At 57.2% G+C, this 17,975-nt stretch overlaps 1 protein-coding gene across 2 annotated transcripts; it reads left to right on the top strand.

The window, feature by feature from the left end:
• The first annotated feature begins 2,953 nt into the window (after positions 1-2,953).
• On the top strand, positions 2,954-13,749 carry MYOCOS (myocilin opposite strand). 2 transcript variants are annotated; one of them, XM_082702594.1, is made up of 3 exons: positions 2,954-3,064; positions 10,965-11,110; positions 13,530-13,749. In XM_082702594.1, exons 2-3 carry the CDS (start codon positions 11,016-11,018, stop codon positions 13,669-13,671), a joined length of 237 nt encoding a protein of 78 aa, XP_082558720.1. In that variant the 5' UTR covers positions 2,954-3,064; positions 10,965-11,015; the 3' UTR covers positions 13,672-13,749. The 2 variants fall into 2 exon arrangements, with proteins under 2 accessions (XP_082558720.1, XP_082558721.1); XM_082702595.1 differs by lacking the exon at positions 2,954-3,064 and adding an exon at positions 3,382-3,400.
• The last annotated feature ends 4,226 nt before the right edge of the window (positions 13,750-17,975 follow it).

The raw sequence follows: 17,975 nt of genomic DNA on the forward strand, positions 1-17,975 counted from the left end.
CTCAAGTAGGGGCTCTCCGTGGTTTTCCTGAAATAATCCAGAGACAGTGGTAATATATTTCAGGCCAAGAGTGCTATCGATTTTCAGCCTTTTTTGGGGTACGATGGGGTGGATTAGCAGGTCATGTTCAGCCTCCCACAGAAATGAAGCTTCTGTGATCTGGTGTCTCTTGGATTCTTAAGCAAAAGCCCTCAGGTCTGGGGCGCCTGGCTGGCTCAGTCGGTAGAGCATGTGACTCTTGATCTCAGAGCTGAGAGTTCAAGCGCCATACTCGGTGTAGAAATATCTTAAAAAACAAAAGAAGCCTTCAGATCTTTCTGGACTGGGAAACCAAAAATTATGAAGGCCTTAATTCCTTGATTTTAGGTGTGTATTGATTTTTCCATCCACTCTTGATGAAGCCTGTTGCCATTTCCTAGATGCCTGCTAGAGTCTTTTATGTAGGGTAAATACAGAATTCCTTTGAATTTTTACAGATACTCTCCCTCAGTTTTCAAGTTTTCCCCACACCTAATTTGACAAGAATTTTTTAGAGTGAAATCGGTAGAAATTGAAAACAGACCTAATAGCCTACTAGCAGTGGACATCGGTCAGTATTAAAATCTAGCAAGTGGTTAAAGTTTGCTTAAGACTCGCTAATGTACTCCAGATTCCAATGTAAGAATTACTTTTAAAAACACAAGAAGAGGACATGAACAGACATTTCTGCAAAGGAGACATCCAGATGGCCAACAGACACATGAAAAAGTGCTCCACATCACTCGGCATCAGGGAAATACACATCAAAACCACGAGATACCACCTCACGCCAGTCAGAATGGCTAAAATTAAGTCAGGAAACAACAGGTGTTGACAAGGATGCAGAGAAAGGGGAACCATCCTACACTGTTGGTGGGAATGCAAGCTGGTGCAGCCCCTCTGAAAAACAGCATAGAGGTTCCTCAAAAAGTTGAAAATAGAGCTACTCTGTGACCCAGCAATCGCACTATTGGGTATTTACCCTAAAGATAACAAACATAATGATCAAAGGAGCACGTGCACCCGAATGTTTATAGCAGCAATGTCCACAATAGCCAAACTATGGAAAGAACCTAGATGTCCATCAACGGATGAATGGATAAAGAAGAGGTGGTATATATACACAATGGAATACTATGCAGCCATCAAAAGAAATGAAATCTTGCCATTTGCGACGACATGGATGGAACTAGAGCGTATCATGCTTAGCGAAAGAAGTCTATCAGAGGAAGACAATTATATCTCTCTGATAGGAGGAAGTCGAGAGGCAGGACGGGGGTGGGGTAGGGAAGGAATAAATGAAAAAAGATGGGATCGGGAGGGAGAAAAACCCTAAGAGACTCTTAATCTCGTAAAACAGGGTTGAGGGGAGAGGGTATGGATGTTGAGGAGGGTATATGCTATGGTGAGTGCTATGAAGTGCGTAAACCTGGCGATAGACCTCTACCCCTGGGGCTAGTAATACATTATATGTTAATAAAAAAAATTTGGAAACAAAGGATTAAAAAATAAAAATAATAAAAAAGGAAAAAAATAAAAACATTTCCTTCAACGGAGGAATAAGATACCATAGGAGGAGAAATTTTTTTCAGAACTGGAGAGTTTTTTTTTTTTTTTAAGATTTTATGTATTTATTTGACAGAGAGAAATCACAAGTAGATGGAGAGGCAGGCAGAGAGAGAGGGAAGCAGGCTCCCTGCTGAGCAGAGAGCCCGATGCGGGACTCGATCCCAGAACCCTGAGATCATGACCTGAGCCGAAGGCAGCGGCTTAACCCACTGAGCCACCCAGGCGCCCCCAGAACTGGAGAGTTTTAAGCAAGAGATGAGACTCCGGTAACATTAGGCGAGGGGTTGAGCATCAATTATGTATCAGTCGCCAGGGATACAGAAGTCGGTTTATTACCTCAGCATGGTCTGGTGGAGGAAGCAGAGACGCAGGCGGTGGCCTGAGGTGGGTCACACCTCCATCACGAATGACCTATTTTCTGGATGCCTTGAGCCATCTCCTAGCGGAGGCTTTCCCCTTCCCCCTCCATCTGTTTACATTGCTGATGTTTATAAATACAATTAAGATCTTCTAAAGGCATTTAGGCACTACTTACCTGGCCTTGTTTCTCACCATTTCTTGACACACCCGCTAAGAAATAGGATTGTTCGTAGACTTTGGTCTTCTCAGTTTCTGAGGGGGAGGAAAAAAAAAAAAATCAACAGTTCTCTCATCTGAAATGAAAAGGGAGCCCCCAGATGCATTAGTGTTCAGTGGGGGAATTAGAGCAGGGATGTGTCATTCAGCAGGCCTGTGCTTCCAGATGAGTAAGTCTCAGGTCCAGGGACAATGCAGAGGAGCAAAAAGGAGGGACAGATGGGTTCTGGCCTCCGGGTTTAGATTTGCCAAGAGGCAGTGTCCCATGTCAGTGAGTTCACACCGTTCTGTGCAGGAGGTACCCGCAGTGCTGACTTAGGGCTGTGGTTTTCGAGCTGGAGGTACACACACAGTTACCAAGGCAGTTTTTAATATTTGTTTGGCTAAGGGATTCAGTGGTTCCTACAAAATGTAAGAATTAACATAAATTAACCAGTGCAGAGGAAGAGCTGCTGTCAGACTGTCGGTACAGGAAGCTGGAAAGAGTAGGACACCCAGAGTAAAGGGTGCTCCCGCAGAAGTTGCCCGTGCTCCCTACAGCCGGGGTGGGCTGGGGGGTTGGGTATTGGATTTCTGTAGTCTGAGACAGAAAAGGATGTTCCAGATTTTTTTTTTTTTTTTTTTTTTTTTAAGATTTTAAAAATTTGACACAGGGAGAGATCACAAGTAGGCAGTGAGGCAGGGGGAAGCAGGCTCCCCGCTGAGATCATGACCTGAGCCCAAGGCAGAGGCTTAACCCACTGAGCCACCCAGGCGCCCCCTCAGAGTTTCCTCTCAAATGGCTGTTACCAGACTTTATACCCAGCTTAAAGCCCCACAGGGAAACGGAGTCCGTCGTGAACATCGCTGCTTCATCCCTTCTTCCCTCCCCCAGCAGCCCAGAATCAGGGCCTGGTTCCAGGTACTTGAATTTTAGGCTTTGTCCCAAAGGCACTCGGGGATGGCATCCGGCCGCAGGTGAGGCGGGTCCCCTCAGCCAGGCGCGGTCCCTGCTGCCTCGTGTTCCAGAAGCACCGGAGCAGCAGCGGCCAGGGGCCGGCGCCCCCTTGTCAGGCCCCCAGAAAAGCACGACTCCCCCATCCCAGAAACCGCGTTTCATCAGGGCCGGAGAGTGGGGCGGGCGGGCGGGCGCGGCTCCTTCGCTGGCGGCTCGGGGGTCCGACGGGGCGGCCCCGCTCCGTGCCGGCCGCGCCCCGCCGCCTTGGGCGCCGTCCGTCCTGACACGGAGGCTTGGCCGGTGTGTCTGCGCCGAAGGCCCCGGAACGAAGTAGGGGAACGAAGTGTCTCCGGTCACGGTCCTGCGGTCCTGGGGTCCTGGGGTCGAGCCCCGCGTCAGGCTCCTGCTGGGGGGGGCGGGGTCTCTGCCTCCGGCGCTGCCCTCGGGGCTCGCCTCGCTCGGATCGTGAAATCTTCACAAAGAGCCACCACGGGGCGCCCGTAACCGGCTCCGGGACGCGCGGAGGAGCCAGGAGGGGCCGCGGGTCGGGGCTCGGCCGCCCGGGCGCGGGGGAAGCGGACCTCCCCGCCGGACCTGCTGCTGGTCGGGGCGCGGGCGCGGCCAGCGGAGCCCCCCGGCGCCAAGTGGCTCCGGAGACGCGGGTCGGGCCGGGTCCGCAGGGCCGGACGCCGCGCGGGGAGACGCGACCGCCCCCGGCACGGGTCGCGCGGAGCCCGGACCCCCAGGCGTTCCCGGCCCGACGGAGAGCGGCGACCCCGGCCTCCCCCGCTCGGACGCGCCTGCCCCGGCCCGACCCGACGCCGCGGCTCACGGCGCTCGGCCCCGCGGTTGTCGCCTGGGCCGGGGCCACCCCGCGGCCCGACGGGGGTCGCTCGTCCGGCCGCCGCCGCGCTTCGGGGCCGCGGGAACCGGCGCGGGGGACGCCCGAGGCCCGGGGCCGCCGAGACGAGACGCGGCCGGAGGGGCCGCCGGGGCCGCTGCTGCGACCGACGCTGCGGAGACGGGACCGTCCGCGACCCGCGACCCGCGGGCTTCGACCCCCGCGCCCTGTGAGGGTCGCCCCGGCTGGGGGGGCGGGGGGCGGCCTCCGCGGCGGCTGCGGCGGCTGCGGGCCGGGGACGGAGCCGGAGGCTGGAGGCCGCGCGCCCCGTGGGGTCCGCTCGGTCTCGGGCTCTTCGCGGACCAGGTCAGTGCGCGACCCGAGACGCCGCGGCCGGTCCCCGGTGACACTCTGGTCCCCGTCGCCGACGGCTCTGTCCGCGCCCCCGGGGCCGCCCCGAGACGACACGAGCCTCCGCGGTCCCGGCTTCGCGACGAGGGACAAGTGACCCGCCGGACGGGAACTTCCTGCTCCCGGCCCGGGGACCCCAGAGTAACTCGAAGCCACACAACGCGTACTTCCTGGGGCTCCGTCGGGTTAAGCCTCTGACTCTCGATTTCTGCTCAGGCCACGGTCTCAGGGTCGCGGGATCGAGCCCTGCCTCGGGCTCCGCCGCTCCAGGGGACGCGGGCTTGAGACTCTCTTTCCCCTCCCGCTGCCTCCCCTCCGACCCCTTCCCTCCCTCTAAATGAGTAGAATCTTAAAAAGAAAAATAAAGAAATAAAAGTTTAACAGGTTTGTTCTTCTGTCATGGGGGGTGTATTCCCCTCCTCCGACCAAGAATTTCTAAACCCACAGGCCCAGAGTTGCAGGGATGAGAAACCCAGAATCTCCAAGTCTGCCCTTGGTTTCCAAAAGGTCAGGGTCCGCCCGTGCTGTCACCCAGAGCTCAGCAGCTCCGATGACAAACACCGACTTCGCTTCTGTGGATCAGGACACGGGTGCAGGCCCGCAAGGTGCTTGAGGCTCGAGGTCTGTCCCAGGGTTGCGCAGCTCTCGACAGGCTGCAGCCTCATTTTAGGGCTCGTGGGGAGTCCGTCCCCTCCCGTGGCCACTCTTGGTTGTTGGTAGGCCTCCGACCCCTCGTCACTGGGCCTCCCCATTACGGCCGCTGCCTTCAGGAAGCCCCCAGACAGAAACCACAGTCTTCCGTGCCGTCGTCCTGGAAGGGACAGCCCGTCGCGGCTGCCGTGTGCTCTTTCTCAGGAGCCAGTCCCCAAGTCCGCACGCGGGCGGAGGTGACGGGAGGTCGGGAATGACAGGAGGCCAGGACCCTCAGGGGTCTCGGAACTTCCCGCTACACGGTCACTGTGCGCCTCCGGATGGCATGTAGCGTTTGCAGTCCTGTTTCCGAGCTCCGACCAGCCAGCCGAACGCCCCGTGGTGTCCAGTCTCTCCTGGGGCCACATGTCCCCGACCCCCATGCAGTAAGGGACCAGATGCCCGAAAGCGCCTGCTGGGACCGTTTCCAGTCATCACCGTTGTGCAGTGCCACCCCAGCTGCCCGGCAGCCGCTCTCCCACCGCGGCCGGACGACAGAACCAGACAGAACTGTCCTCCCCCAGCTGCCCCAGGACGAGCCTGGGGACAGGCACTGTTGTGCTGTGCGCGGCCGCCGTGGGCCCCGGCCGCCCGCTGGCCCCTCAGGTCCACGTGAGCACATCGGGGTGCGGCCCGGGTCTCCCGCTGGGGCGCTGTGGGGCTGCGAAAACTCAGCACCCCGAGGGGCCCAGAGCCGCTGAGACAGGCAGCTCGGCCGTGTGCACGCTTCCACTGCCAAGGTCAGGGGCTCCGCCGCCGACAGCATTGGCCGTGGTTCTGCTCCCGGAGCTCGGGACCCGGCAAGCGGCCCCTTCGTCCGCCGGCGCCCCTGGAACCGGGAGCCCCCCTGGCTGGAGCTGATCCCGGGGCTGGGAGGCCGCACCCGCTCCAGAAGCTGCTCCCAGCGGGCGCGCCGTCGGGGGCTGGGCCGGGCCAGGCTGGGATCCAGGAGGCCAGTCACCAGGCGCCGCGAAGAGCGCAACCAGAGGCGGGACCATCCTTGGTAGCGGACCTGGGACCGCTGTGCCCCCGACGGCTGCCCCGGTGGAGTCGGTCCACCCCACCCGCTGGGACCAACACGACGGTGCTGCCATCCTGGAACGTCCGCCGTGGTCTTCGGTGTGGCTTCTGCAGAGGCCGGAGGGGCGCCTGGAAAGGGGAGGTTCGAGGAACCACCACCCCCAGCCCTTCCGGCTTCTAAGGAGAGCATCCGACAGGGCTGTCGCCGCCTCCCCACGAGGTACTGACTGGGATGGCCCCGAGGAGGGGGTTCAGCCTTTCCCACCCCGGCCCCGGGCTAGAGTCCCGCCAGCCTGGCAGGGCGTCCGCCCCGGTCCCACACTCAAGCCGCAGACGGACCCCGTGGCCTCTCCGTCCCCCCAGCTCTAACACAGCGACCGTGCTGACACCTCCGGCCCAGCAGCAGGAGTCAGCAGGCTGAATCCCGTGTCGAGTTCGTCAAAGCGGGACTCCCCAGCGTCGGGTCACTTGACTGAGCAAGTGGCCCTGGGTCCTTCCTGGCAGTCATCACCGCGGTTTTACGGCCTCTCCTCCCGATGACTTCTTCCAGTTGGCAGTATTCCAGGTCCGGAAACTGAGCAAAGAGACAGTGACTTCGCGTGGACATGGCGGCCACTGGTCGCCGCTCGTAGAAGCGTCCACACTGGTTTGCTTGGAGAAACCGAGCGATATTTGTGGTCTGCCCAGCTTTCCTGGGAACGCGGTGCTCTAGTAACCGCCTCTGCAGTTCTGCGGGGATCAAACCAGCCAGCCGCCGCTCCGATTTTGCCGCTCATTATGGTAATTTTTTCCACCAGTTTGGGATTGTGGCACACGACTAGCTGACCTCTTGTTTCATTAGCCACTTTGCTCGCTGCCCTGTGAGGCCAGTTCCAATAACCGCATCTCCCGCCGTCAGCCCCGGCCTCCAGAGGACAGGACGGCCGCCCCTGAGCGTCCCAGTGATGCCGCAACACTTCCGTGCAGTGCTTACTTTGTCCCTTTGGTGAAACGAGTGTCCTCCAAGGTGACCCACAGAGTGTACCCAAGGGCTGAGTTTTCTGCCCTTATCCGGTACATCCAGTCTGCAGTGCCCACGTCTCTGATCCTTCCGCTCCCTTCTTCCATTTGTTCCAGAATTTCTACTTTATTTAATGTGGGCCTTCCCTGTCCCCTGGGTTCCCAGAACCATCAGCAGGCAAAGATGACTTCTAGGTTTGAGACTCAAACAGCCGAAAGGAAGGGGCTGCCCTTAAAAGAAACGGGGAAGACAGCTGGTGGGACGCATGTGAAGGAGTCGAGTAGCGCTCAGTCTTGGACATGTCGCGTGTACGTGGTTATTAGCTAAATGGAGATGCCACGTAGGCAGCTGGTGCGTTCATCTGGAGTCCAGGGGACAGATCTGGGCCGGAGGCAGATGGGTGCCTCGTCCTATGCACGGTTATTTCAACGATGCAACTAAACGAGATCGACAGGGAGACGGGTGTGGAGAACAGAAGAGATTCAAAGCCTGAGCCCGGATGCTCTAGTGTTAAGAATCGAGGAAGAGGCAAAAGGAACTGAGGGAGTGACCAGTGAGCTTGGAGAAAGTCGAGGAAAACAAGGTCTCCAGGGCCGAGGGATCCGTGCTTTCCAGAGCCACGGGCGCAGGGGTGAGGGAGCGCGACGGGAGGAACGGAGAGAGAAGACACAGGCAAGTCTTTTCCAAGAGATTTTTGCTCATCTGTTGTGTGGTGGGCAACAGTGGGTGCAAGAGGGGGGTTGAAGACGGGAGGAAAGACCGTGTCTGTGCACTGCTGGGAAAGAGCCCGCGGAGAGGGAAGGAAAGTGGTTCGTGGGGGGGGGGGGGGCTGCTTAGCAAAGGCCTTGTGGGCGGGGGGGGGGGGGGGGGTAACAGAGGATGGCGTTTGGCGCCCGAGTGCGAGGGCAGCTTTGGAAAAAGTGTTCAGCGGGTCAAGGGCTCGCCTGCAGGCGCCGGAGAGGAGGCGAGGACCGTGGGCAGCGCGCTTCGCAGACTCTCCCCACGGCTGCAGTTTTCTACGCGGCCCGAAGACCGGGAAGAAGCGTCTGAGGTTTGAGCTGAGAGCTTTCGCGGCCTGGCTGAGCTCCCACCTGAAGTCTGCGGTCCCGGCTGTGCAGCGGGGCTGGTCACCAGGCTGTGTTTCTCTCGGGCACACACAGCTGCGGGAGGCGAGTGGGCCTCGGGCCGGCACTCGGCCAGGCAAGCAGGACGACCCAGCAGCGGCCCAGGGAGCTGCGCTGCCGGCAGGGGACTCAGGTGTCACGCTGGTCAGTGCTGCTCATCCTACAACCTGCGGACATCACACCCCGGGTTTGTGAGGTTCCCGGCGATCACGGCTGAGTCACGGTCGCAAAGCGGGCCGGAGCCCCATGCTTCTGTGGCCGCAGGGATGGCCAAGGAATGGCGTCCCTCGACTCTCCGGGTCACCTCCTCCTGTTCTTCCGAGAGGATCCCCGTCCCTCGTCGGCCACACGGACCCGCACAGCAGAGCCCGTCAGTGAGATCAGGCCCCTGTGTGTGCCACGCACATCACCAAGAGAGCCCGGCGGAAGGTTGCCCCTATTTCGAATGAACAATCATGTGGTAGCTGTGTACGTGTTGTTTCTACAGAACACAGGCTCTCACTGTATCTTACCCACTCATTTGTTTTGTGGGTGGACCAGCTTGGTTGTTAAGCTTACACACTTCGACTCCAGGCAGCCAACGTTCTGAATCCCAGCTCTGCAAGCAGCCGCGGCCTTCCGCTGGGGTCCATACTGCGGTCGGTGTGAAGAAAGACCCCCTTTTCCTGCCAGGCTGCTGCTTGCCCATCCAGACTGGAAACTTTGGGTTTGGGTGTCACGATTCCGAGAAAGGTGTCTTCAAGGCGTCTGGTCCATCATGAGGGATACGTGGTGTGGGAGGCAGGCGGGTTTGCGGTGTGCTGAATCGTTCGAGACGTATCTGCACCACATCAGACTGCCCCCGCGTTCCTATCTAAAGCTGAAATGTTGTTCCCCAAGCCGCTGTGTCTCAACAGCAGCAAACAAACACAAAACAGACCATTGTAAGAAGTCAGTACCGTCACTGTGTCCCTTCTGGAGTTGATGTGCGATAGTTGCTTCCGACATTATTCAAACACCATACAGATGTTTGTTTACATTCTGGAAAACCCTCCAGAGTTTAGAGACTTAGGTATCATAGGGCCGAAGCCAACAGATGGGAACACAATGCTGTGGTTGTTGGGCTCCCACTAGGATCTCCACGCTCTGCCAGGCCCTGGGATGGGAGAGAAGGGAAAATGGACCTTCTGCTTTCAAAAAGTACGTTTGTGAGGAAGAGGCTTACATTCCTGGCTATTACGTGCAGAGCAATCTATGTACATGCATATATTCATAGTCATCCTGGGGCTAAATATATTTACACATTTACATACGTCCTGGGGCAGATACTTAAACACTTTAAAATGGGGGCAGGGAGGAAGGTAAAAATGAAGGACTTTTGTAAGTATTTTCTCACCCGTCACTACTGCCCTAGTAGTTACTCCCCTTTTACAGGTAAGAAAACCGAGGCTCATAGAGGCTAACTCACTTACCCGGGATCACTCGGTGCAAAAGTGAGAGCCTTGCCTTGCCATCAGTCTCTTCTGTTCCAAAGCCAAGGCACCTGCCGCCTCATCAGGAAAGTGGGAGCAAGGGCGGTGCCGTCCTCTCCCTGCAACATCTGTGGGGATTCCTCATCAAGGTCACATTTGCAGGGAAAAATTTGTGTCAGCTGCTACCTCCCCGGGGCAAATCAATCCCATTAACGCCAGTTCCGAGAGAGCCTGACTCCATGGGGATAAAAGACAGAAGAAGTGAGAGCTGATGGTGGTGACATTCTGGTCTTTTCCTTCCCCGCGGAGGTGCTGTCGCTGACATGTGGGTCCAGAGTCTGTAACGGGGGCACTGCTCCCCGAGACCATGAGCTGAAGAGTGCAACGGGTCCCAGACTGAGCTGAGCGGGGGTTGAAAGGTACATCAGTTGGGTGACCTCCTGAGAACAAAGTTTTCCCACCAGAAGAACAGACTGGGGAGGTCAGGCCCTCCCCGGTCATGCCACAGGGTCACCTCGAGAGTGCGGCAGGGGTCCCGGAATGGAGACCCCTTCCTTTTCCTCGGAGAGGGCTCATCCTTGGGGGCAGAAACCCAGGGTCGCTGGGCTCCTCGGTGGAGTCTCTGCAGCCAGGCAGGCCCAGCTTCAGATTCCAGCTGAGTCCCGGGGAAGCTGCCTCCTTCCTCCCCAGCTCAGTCTCCCCATTCATTCCGCGGGGGGCCCAGCGCCTCCTTCGCACAGTGACTGGGTCGCCAAAGAAAAGGTTAGAGGACATCCCAGGTAGCCAGCACTAAGTGGGTGGCTGCTGTGACCTTCCGTGTCAGCGTCGTGTCCCCAGTGTCTCTGCCACGTGCTCCTCTGTCAGCCCCAGCTTGGCCCATGGCCCTTTCCTCTTCTTCTTTTTTTTTAAGTTATTTATTTTTATTATTATGTTCAATTAGCCAGCATATAGGTTCTTGTTCTAAGGAGCAGGTAAGAAGGTAAGCGCTCCCGGAAGAAAGCCGGCAGGTGTCGGTGATGCCAAGCAGCCCGGGAGGGGAGGCTCCCTGGGAGAAGCACGCGTCGCGCGGGAGCAGTAGGGGAGGGCCCAGCCGTGCGACCTGGGGAGAAAGCCGTGGCCTCTCTGGGCCTCCATTTCCCCAACTTTTACCTTGGGGATCATCTTACTGACCTCGATTTTGAAGAAGTATCTGCCTGGGGAGCGGCGGGGCCGGGGGCACGGGGTGGCTGGGCTGTAGGGAGGCCCCACTGAGGACCCAGCAGCGACGAGCTGGGCGGGACCCACGTCTGGCCTGAAGGCCGACCGACTACCGGCGCTTGTGTTCTAGATCCGGAGGTGCCGCCGGCCCGGAGCCCTTGAGGCCTCGGAGCGCAAGGCCATGGCCCAGAAGAGCCTCACCGTCCACGCCAACAACCTGCCCTACGGAGACCTGGCCTCCGAGGTGACCAGGCGCAGAGGCACCATGGCCACGGGGTAGGTGAGCGCTGTCCCGGGCGCAGGGGCGCAGGGGCGAGGGGCGGGGGCGGGGGCGGACCCCACCCGCCGCAAAGCGCCGCACACCTGGTGCGCTGCGCGCAAGCCTGTGCACCTGTCGCTTCAGGGCGGATGTTTTGGGCGAGAAACTGCCTTGTCCCCCACGTCGAAGCCGACTTCTGTGGCCTCTCAGCAGGCAGGGAAAGCCGGGCGGCGATGGGCTTCAGATCCGGGGCTCTTCGTCGGGGGGCGGGGGGGGGGTCGCGTGGGCTCTGGGCGCAAGCGGCGATGCGCCCCCGGGATGCAAACCAGGACTTTGCCGAGCCTGGGCACAGCCTGGTTCCCAGCGTCCGGGAGCTCCCTGCAGGCAGCCCTGCCCTCTCCTGCCCCGCGGCCTGGCGCCCCGCACGGGCCGGATCGGACCCTCACCCCGCTGCACCCTCCCCGGACCGTGGGCTTGGTGCGATTTGTATTTTAAATCAAGCGCACAAAGGGTTTTGGCTTAAGGATGGCCGTGCAGTCTCCGTGATATGCTCAGAGTAAAAACTCCGGTGTTTACCCGAAATTCGGATCTCACTGGGCACCATGTATTGTGATTTGCTGACTCTTGACGAGCCCATGACGGCCCGTGTGGAGTGTCCTGTCCTCTCTCTGGTCCCAGGTCCTCAGATCTAGTCGCGTGCCCAAGACCTCTGCTATTTAGAGGGGAAGAAAGAAAGATTAGGATTTAGTAGGGCTGAAAGCCAGCCTTACTGACACAGCTGTGCGGCTGCCGCAGCTCCTTCGCTGCTTGTCTGGGGTTCGGGCCTGTCGGAGGCTTCCCCGTGGGGGGATGGGCGCTACAAGCTCGAGGGAGGGGGACGGGCTTCCTCGCTCACCTGCAGCAGAGGCCACCATGCTGCGATTTCTTGTGTTGGTTAAGTGCGTTTGCGAGTTACCTCCTCTAGTCTCCATGAATGGAACCCCCAAAAGAGACCAACAGCCTAGAAACTTCTGCCAAGAAACCTGGCTTGAACTCCTAATCACGCCAAGTGTGCGTAAACAAGGAAAACTGGCCGAGCTCACGCTTGTGCTTGTCGTTGGAGTTTTGTCAGGTGCGGTATGAACGTAGGAACAATGGTTTTATTAAAACTGATACTTAGTTGTCCAAAAAATAAAAATTGACTTGAAATATGGACCTCCCATCCAGTATTACTCACAATGCTTCTTGACCTTAGAGTTTGAGGGGGAGGGATGTATGACCTTGGCGAACTGATTAAAACAAAACCAAACCAAAACCTTAGGTACAGTGGCTTATCATAGATGTGGGATGTTGCAAAGCTGCACTGACAGGGGCACACGGCAAGTGTGACCCCCGGGTTGACCTCGTGGGCGTGGGCCTTGTCCCCGGGAGGCTGTGGTCCCTCTGCTCCAGTGTTTGCTGAAGAAGGAAGAACGTCCAGAACTCTGAGGCCTCCCTAAACCCTTTCTCCGTCACCTCCTGTCCCTTCAGCAAAGTCAGGGGACAGCTCTGACTGGGGGGTACGGCAGTGCGCTTGTGCAGATCGGAGGCCGGAGTCCGGGTCTGCCTTGTACTAGCCCCGTGACTGGGCTAAGTCCCCCCTAGCTCCGCCGCCTCGGCTGAGAACTCGTCGTGAGGTGTGGCTGCGAGCCTACGGGTAGACGTTTCTAGCTCCAGGTGCCTGACTCCTCAAACCCTTGACAGGCTAGTCCTCCCCTCCTGAAGATGGGGTCCGCCCAGCCCTGCGCAGGATGGGAACACGCTGGTAGAACCCAGAGAAAGGCAGGCTAGCCTGCAGGTTTGGGGGATCCCAGGGCGGAAGTTAGGCAGAAAGGAGGGACAGTGGACTTAAGGCTGAACTGGGCAGGGCTGCCTGGGTGGCTCAGTCAGGTGAGCGACCAGTTAACTCTTGGTTTCAGCTTGGGTCATGATCTCCGGGTCATGAGATCAAGCCCCCTGTGGGGCTCTGTGCGCAGTGGGGAGTCCGCTTGGGGTTCTCCCTCTCCTTGCCCTCTGGCCCTCCAACCCATAAAGAAGTTAATTAAAAAAAATTTTTTTAGAAAGGCTGAACTAGCCAGAGACTAGCTGAAATGAGAGAGAGAGAGAGCGAGCCTGCGCTCAGCTGACCTGACAGGGCACAGGCTGGTAGGGCTGGACCCACGGGGCCAGTGGAGGGGACAGCTGGGCCCTGAGAAGAACTGGGTGGTGACTGAAGCCTGGCCAGAGTCCCTCTCCCTTCTGCCGGCTGAGGGCTCTGTAGGCCTGGGTAGAGGAGTCAGGAAGGATGTCCTTCAGCGTGATGACTGGTTCTCCCTGGGGTCTGGGGGCTTCCTTTGTTCTTCCCCTCCCCCCGCCCCCCTGCTCAGAATCCTGTATATTTAAAAAAAAAAAAAAAATTCACTCTGCCTTTCCTCCCAGAGAAGAGCTATCTACCAAGAAAAGTGATGAAGCCGGGGAGATGCCCCCCACTCTGGACTCGGAGCAAGGCCCTGCTGGCGTGGCTGGCCCTTCAGAACCCCCCGCGCCGCCTCCTTCCCCCGCTGAAGACTGCAGAGTCTGAGCCGGCTGTGAGAGCCCGCCAGGAGGTCGGGGGTGTCTTTGAAGACGGTCTTGTCTTAGAACATCTTTGTTCTTCCTTTCCTCACGATCACGATCACGACTGAGTGGTGTTTATCCTCACGAATGCACTAGGGCTATCTTTGGGTTTTCAAGCCAAGTCAATGATTTACATTCACAGTTGAGCTTTCATTTGCCTTGTTCTATGGAGAGTCCTCAATTGTATTTGAATTAAAAAAAAAAAAAAAAAAGGTGAGACTTCAGTGTTTGTTATTAAATCGGGTTGGTGAGAAGTCCAGGAATCTGTGACTTTAAAGAACTGCTCTCCGGAGCACTAGGAGAGATTTGGGTTTTCAAAGCTCAGCCGGGCACATTGTGGCCTATGCACACGTTTAACTGAGCTGTGTTGTGTCTGCTGGTGCCAGGCTAATGGTCGTGCACATTTAAGGACCGTACTTTCAAGCTGTGCTTCTAGGAGATTTAAGTGCATTTCAAACGCTGTAGCAGAAGAAACCCAAGCTGAAAAGAAGCCATGTGCAGAGTGGGAGAGAAGTCTTGTTCAGATCCAAGGTCAAGACTCTGCACCCACCTTAGTACTTCTAAGGACTTCTGAGGCTCGTTGGAGCAGCTTGAAAACATCAAAAATGTGATCATTCCTCTCAGCTCATGATCTCAGAGTCCTGGGACCGAGCCCCACATCGGGGTCTCTGCTCAGCGGGGAGCCTGCTTCTCCTCCCCCCACTTGCACTCTCTCTGTCCAATAAAATCTTTAAAAATAGCATTTAAAACATTTAAATCCACATATGAAGACTATCCTGATATTCAGAGTGAGAGAGATAGCACAAGCGGGGAAGCAGCAGGCAGAGGGAGAAGCAGGCTCCGCGCTGAGCAGGGAGCCCGACGCAGGACTTACTTGCAGGACCCTGGGATCATGACCCGAGCCAAAGGCAGACGCCCAACCGGCTGAGCCACCTGGGCATCTCCTGAGATGCTTTTATTTCATCTACTTCGTAGGGTCCCTGTGGGTGTCCTCTCTCCAAGCCTGTCCTTAAAAATGTACTCTGGTCCCCCCACCCAACCTTTGATCAGGTGCGCTTCCTTGCAGCAGCACGGGGCAGGGGTCGGGGGGAGCGTGCGTGGAGCGCCTGTCCTCGCCAGCTGGGTGCTCCCATTAGTCCCGACCTCCTCCGTCAGAAGACGAAACAAACCTGCACTGTCCAGTAGGATAGCCAGTAGCCACGTGTGGCTACTTAAATTTAAATTCATTAAAATTAAATAAAACTCAGTTCCTCAGTTGTGCTAGCCACATTTCCACTACTCGGGAGCTTTATGAGACTAGTGGCCACCATACTGGATGCTGCAGATCTAGAACACGACTAACGTTACAGAAAGTTCTACGAGACCGTGCTGGAACAGAGAGGTCAAGTGGTTTGGCAAAGGTCAAACGGCCAGTTAAGAATAGAATCCAGGAGGGCAAAAGTAAGAAAGACTAACCACTGTGGTATTGTATTTCCAGTTCTTTTGTTTTTTTAAGGTTTTACTTTTAAGTAATCTCCACACCCCCCCCCCCAAATATGGGGCTTGAACCCACAAGAGTTCATGGAACATGGAAGAGTTGCATGTTCCACTGACTGAGCCAATCAGGCGCCCCTCCAGTTATTTCTGAACAAGTTCCAGGATGTTTTTTTCAGTTCACGTATTTGTTTAAAAAAAAAAAAATGAATTAAAAGGGGTACCCGGGTGGCTCAGTCAGTTAAGCATCTGCATTCAGCTCAGGTCAAGATCCCAGCGTCCTGGGATCGAGTCCCACACGGGGCTCGCTGCTCAGCAGGGAGCCTGCTTCTCCCTCTGCCTGCTGCTCCCCCTGCTTATGCGTTCTCTCTCTCTCTCTGACAAATAAATAAAATATTTTTAAAATTAAATTGCTAGGAAAAAAATGGACTAAAAAGAATAATAAAAAATAAAAAATATTGGCTACTATGTGAGCCAAGCACTGCTCTAGGGACTTATCACTGAACAAAACTGTCAGTTCCTGACCCCAATTCCTGACTCCATGGAAGGTGTTTTTGGTTTGAAATCACCTAGGGAGCTTCCCAGGTGAAATCTGAAGCCAGCCCCGGCGTGCAGGAGGTGGTGTAGGGGTGGGGGGCGGAGAAGGGGAGGACCGGGCCCCCCAGCATGGTAGGTGGCGGACTTCACAAGCACAGGGCGCTCCCACACAGGCTTGTCTTGGTGGCAGCAGGATGACAGGACCCTTGCATTACTGGCCGCGTCTCGAAAGTTTATAGAGAGGCCTTCACGGGACTCAGGTGTGTCTGCCCTGCAGGTGTCTTCAATACCTCCTCACCGCGTCCAGGCTGAGCCCTCGGAGCTGCCCCAGGGAGGGGGAGAGGCCAGCACGAGCCACATTCCCAGCGCACGGAAGGGAGGTGAGGGGCCTCTGCACCGGGTCCAGCTCCGGGGCAACCCGCGATCCCCTCCTGGGGAGGAGCTTCCCCAGGCCTCCCCAGTGATGACCGAGGCCGCCCTTGCAGTCTAGTGAGCCACTCCCTCTTCCCAGACGGGTCCTGGGTGGTCAGCAGGGTCTTCAGGGGCCGTCTCCGGGGTGGCCCCTGTGCGGGCTGGCTGGGGCACGGGAGGCGCACGTCACGGGCACACGCAAGAGAAGTCACTGATTCAGGCGGTGAAGCCTGAAAGCAGCGACTCATTTTCTACGACAGCCTCTGATCTGAATCACTGGTTTATCAAGTCCCCTAAGCTGGAGGGCGGATCAATCAGGGTGTTCCTTTGTGTCACGTGATTGAGTAAAGACGACCGGTTAGCAGACTCCTCGGGTATGAACACCGTGTTCTATCCGAATAACCCTGAGATGACTTCAGCGTTTCAGTGTTCAGAAAAGACAGGCTTTGTCTGCTAGTCTTTAAGACTTGCTGGCTGAACTTATTTTTTTTCTTTTTCTTAAAGATGTTATTTATTTATTTGAGAAAGAACAGGAGCAGGGGGAGTGAGTGGTAGAGAGAGAAGCAGACTCCCCGCTGAGCAGGGACCACCACCCCCCAGCGCAGACCTCGATCCCAGGACTCCAGGATCACGACCTGAGCCGAAGGCAGATGCTGAGTCGACTGAGCCATCCAGGCGCTCTCAAGGGTGCATTTCAGCAGGTCTTGCCTGCTGTGGAGATGGAGTACTTGCCTGTCACCCCGAAGGGCCAAGTAAGTCCGCCATCCCTGTGGGATGAGATGGGCTTGGTGTCCTCAGGAGCATTCACACCGGTTGAGAGTCGGGGGTGGGGTGCTGGCCGTTTCCCATGACTTCCACACCGTTACAGCCTTGGGTGCCTCCACGGCGGTCCCCGGGGCTGGCATCTGGGCACAGGCCCCGTGGTCGATCATTCAAGCGTATGCAAGACTGGGCCAGAGCTTCAGCCCGCCCCACCATTGTTAGTAACTTGATCTGCTCCTTTAATAGTCCATGTTTTCTTTCCGCCCACCCTGCGGCTTGCGGGTTACAGCGGAGACAGAACCTCTGCTCAATGTCGTGATTTTTGAAATGTGGCCTCCAGAGGCTGTCTCGGTGAGGAGGGGGTCTGTGCGTGGTCGTGTCTCTCCCCCTCTTGCTGGCAGCTTGGTTTGTGTGAGGACAGGGGCGAGGTGGTGTTAGGCCACACGCAGGGTCCACAAACCCAGGCATATGTAAAGCCCTCGCTTGGAAGGAGGGGGCCAACAGGACCAATTTGCCAGTCCCTCATGGGCTGGGAACTCTGGTGGATGGTCTCAGACTCTCTTGGTGGTTACCTTGGGCGTCGTCGGGAACACACGGTCATGCTTTTCCTACATTAACTACGTCTCTGTACTCCAAGAACAACCCAGCATTCATGCCAATCTGCCGTCTTCCTTGGACATCGCGGTGGCCACTCTTTCTGAGCGCCCAACCCGCTGTGTCTGCTGAAGACTCAGTAGTTAGGGCTCTTCCCTGGCTGGGTCCCCAGCTTGCGAGCTGCTGGGGCGCTGGGGCAGGGGGTGGGGGGCGTGTCAGCCCCTCGTGAGTTGGGACACGGAAAACAGGGAGGTCTGCCTCAAGCTCTTGCAGACGCCCCCAGATGTCTTGCCACATATCCTGACCCCACATAGGCTTATCCATGGTCATCTATCTCTTGGCTTCCCACTGTCGGGGTCGCCAGTGCAATGGGTCAGTGGTCAGGGCTCATGAGTGATCGCTGGCCCGACGGCTGCCGTGTGGGAGGCTGTACCTGGAGGGCGTGTGCACCTGCCGGCAGTGGGGGCTCTGCTCGCTGTATTGGGCTTCGGT

Source organism: Mustela nivalis, assembly GCF_964662115.1.
Source record: "Mustela nivalis genome assembly, chromosome: 16".
NCBI classification, from domain to species: Eukaryota; Metazoa; Chordata; class Mammalia; order Carnivora; family Mustelidae; genus Mustela; species Mustela nivalis.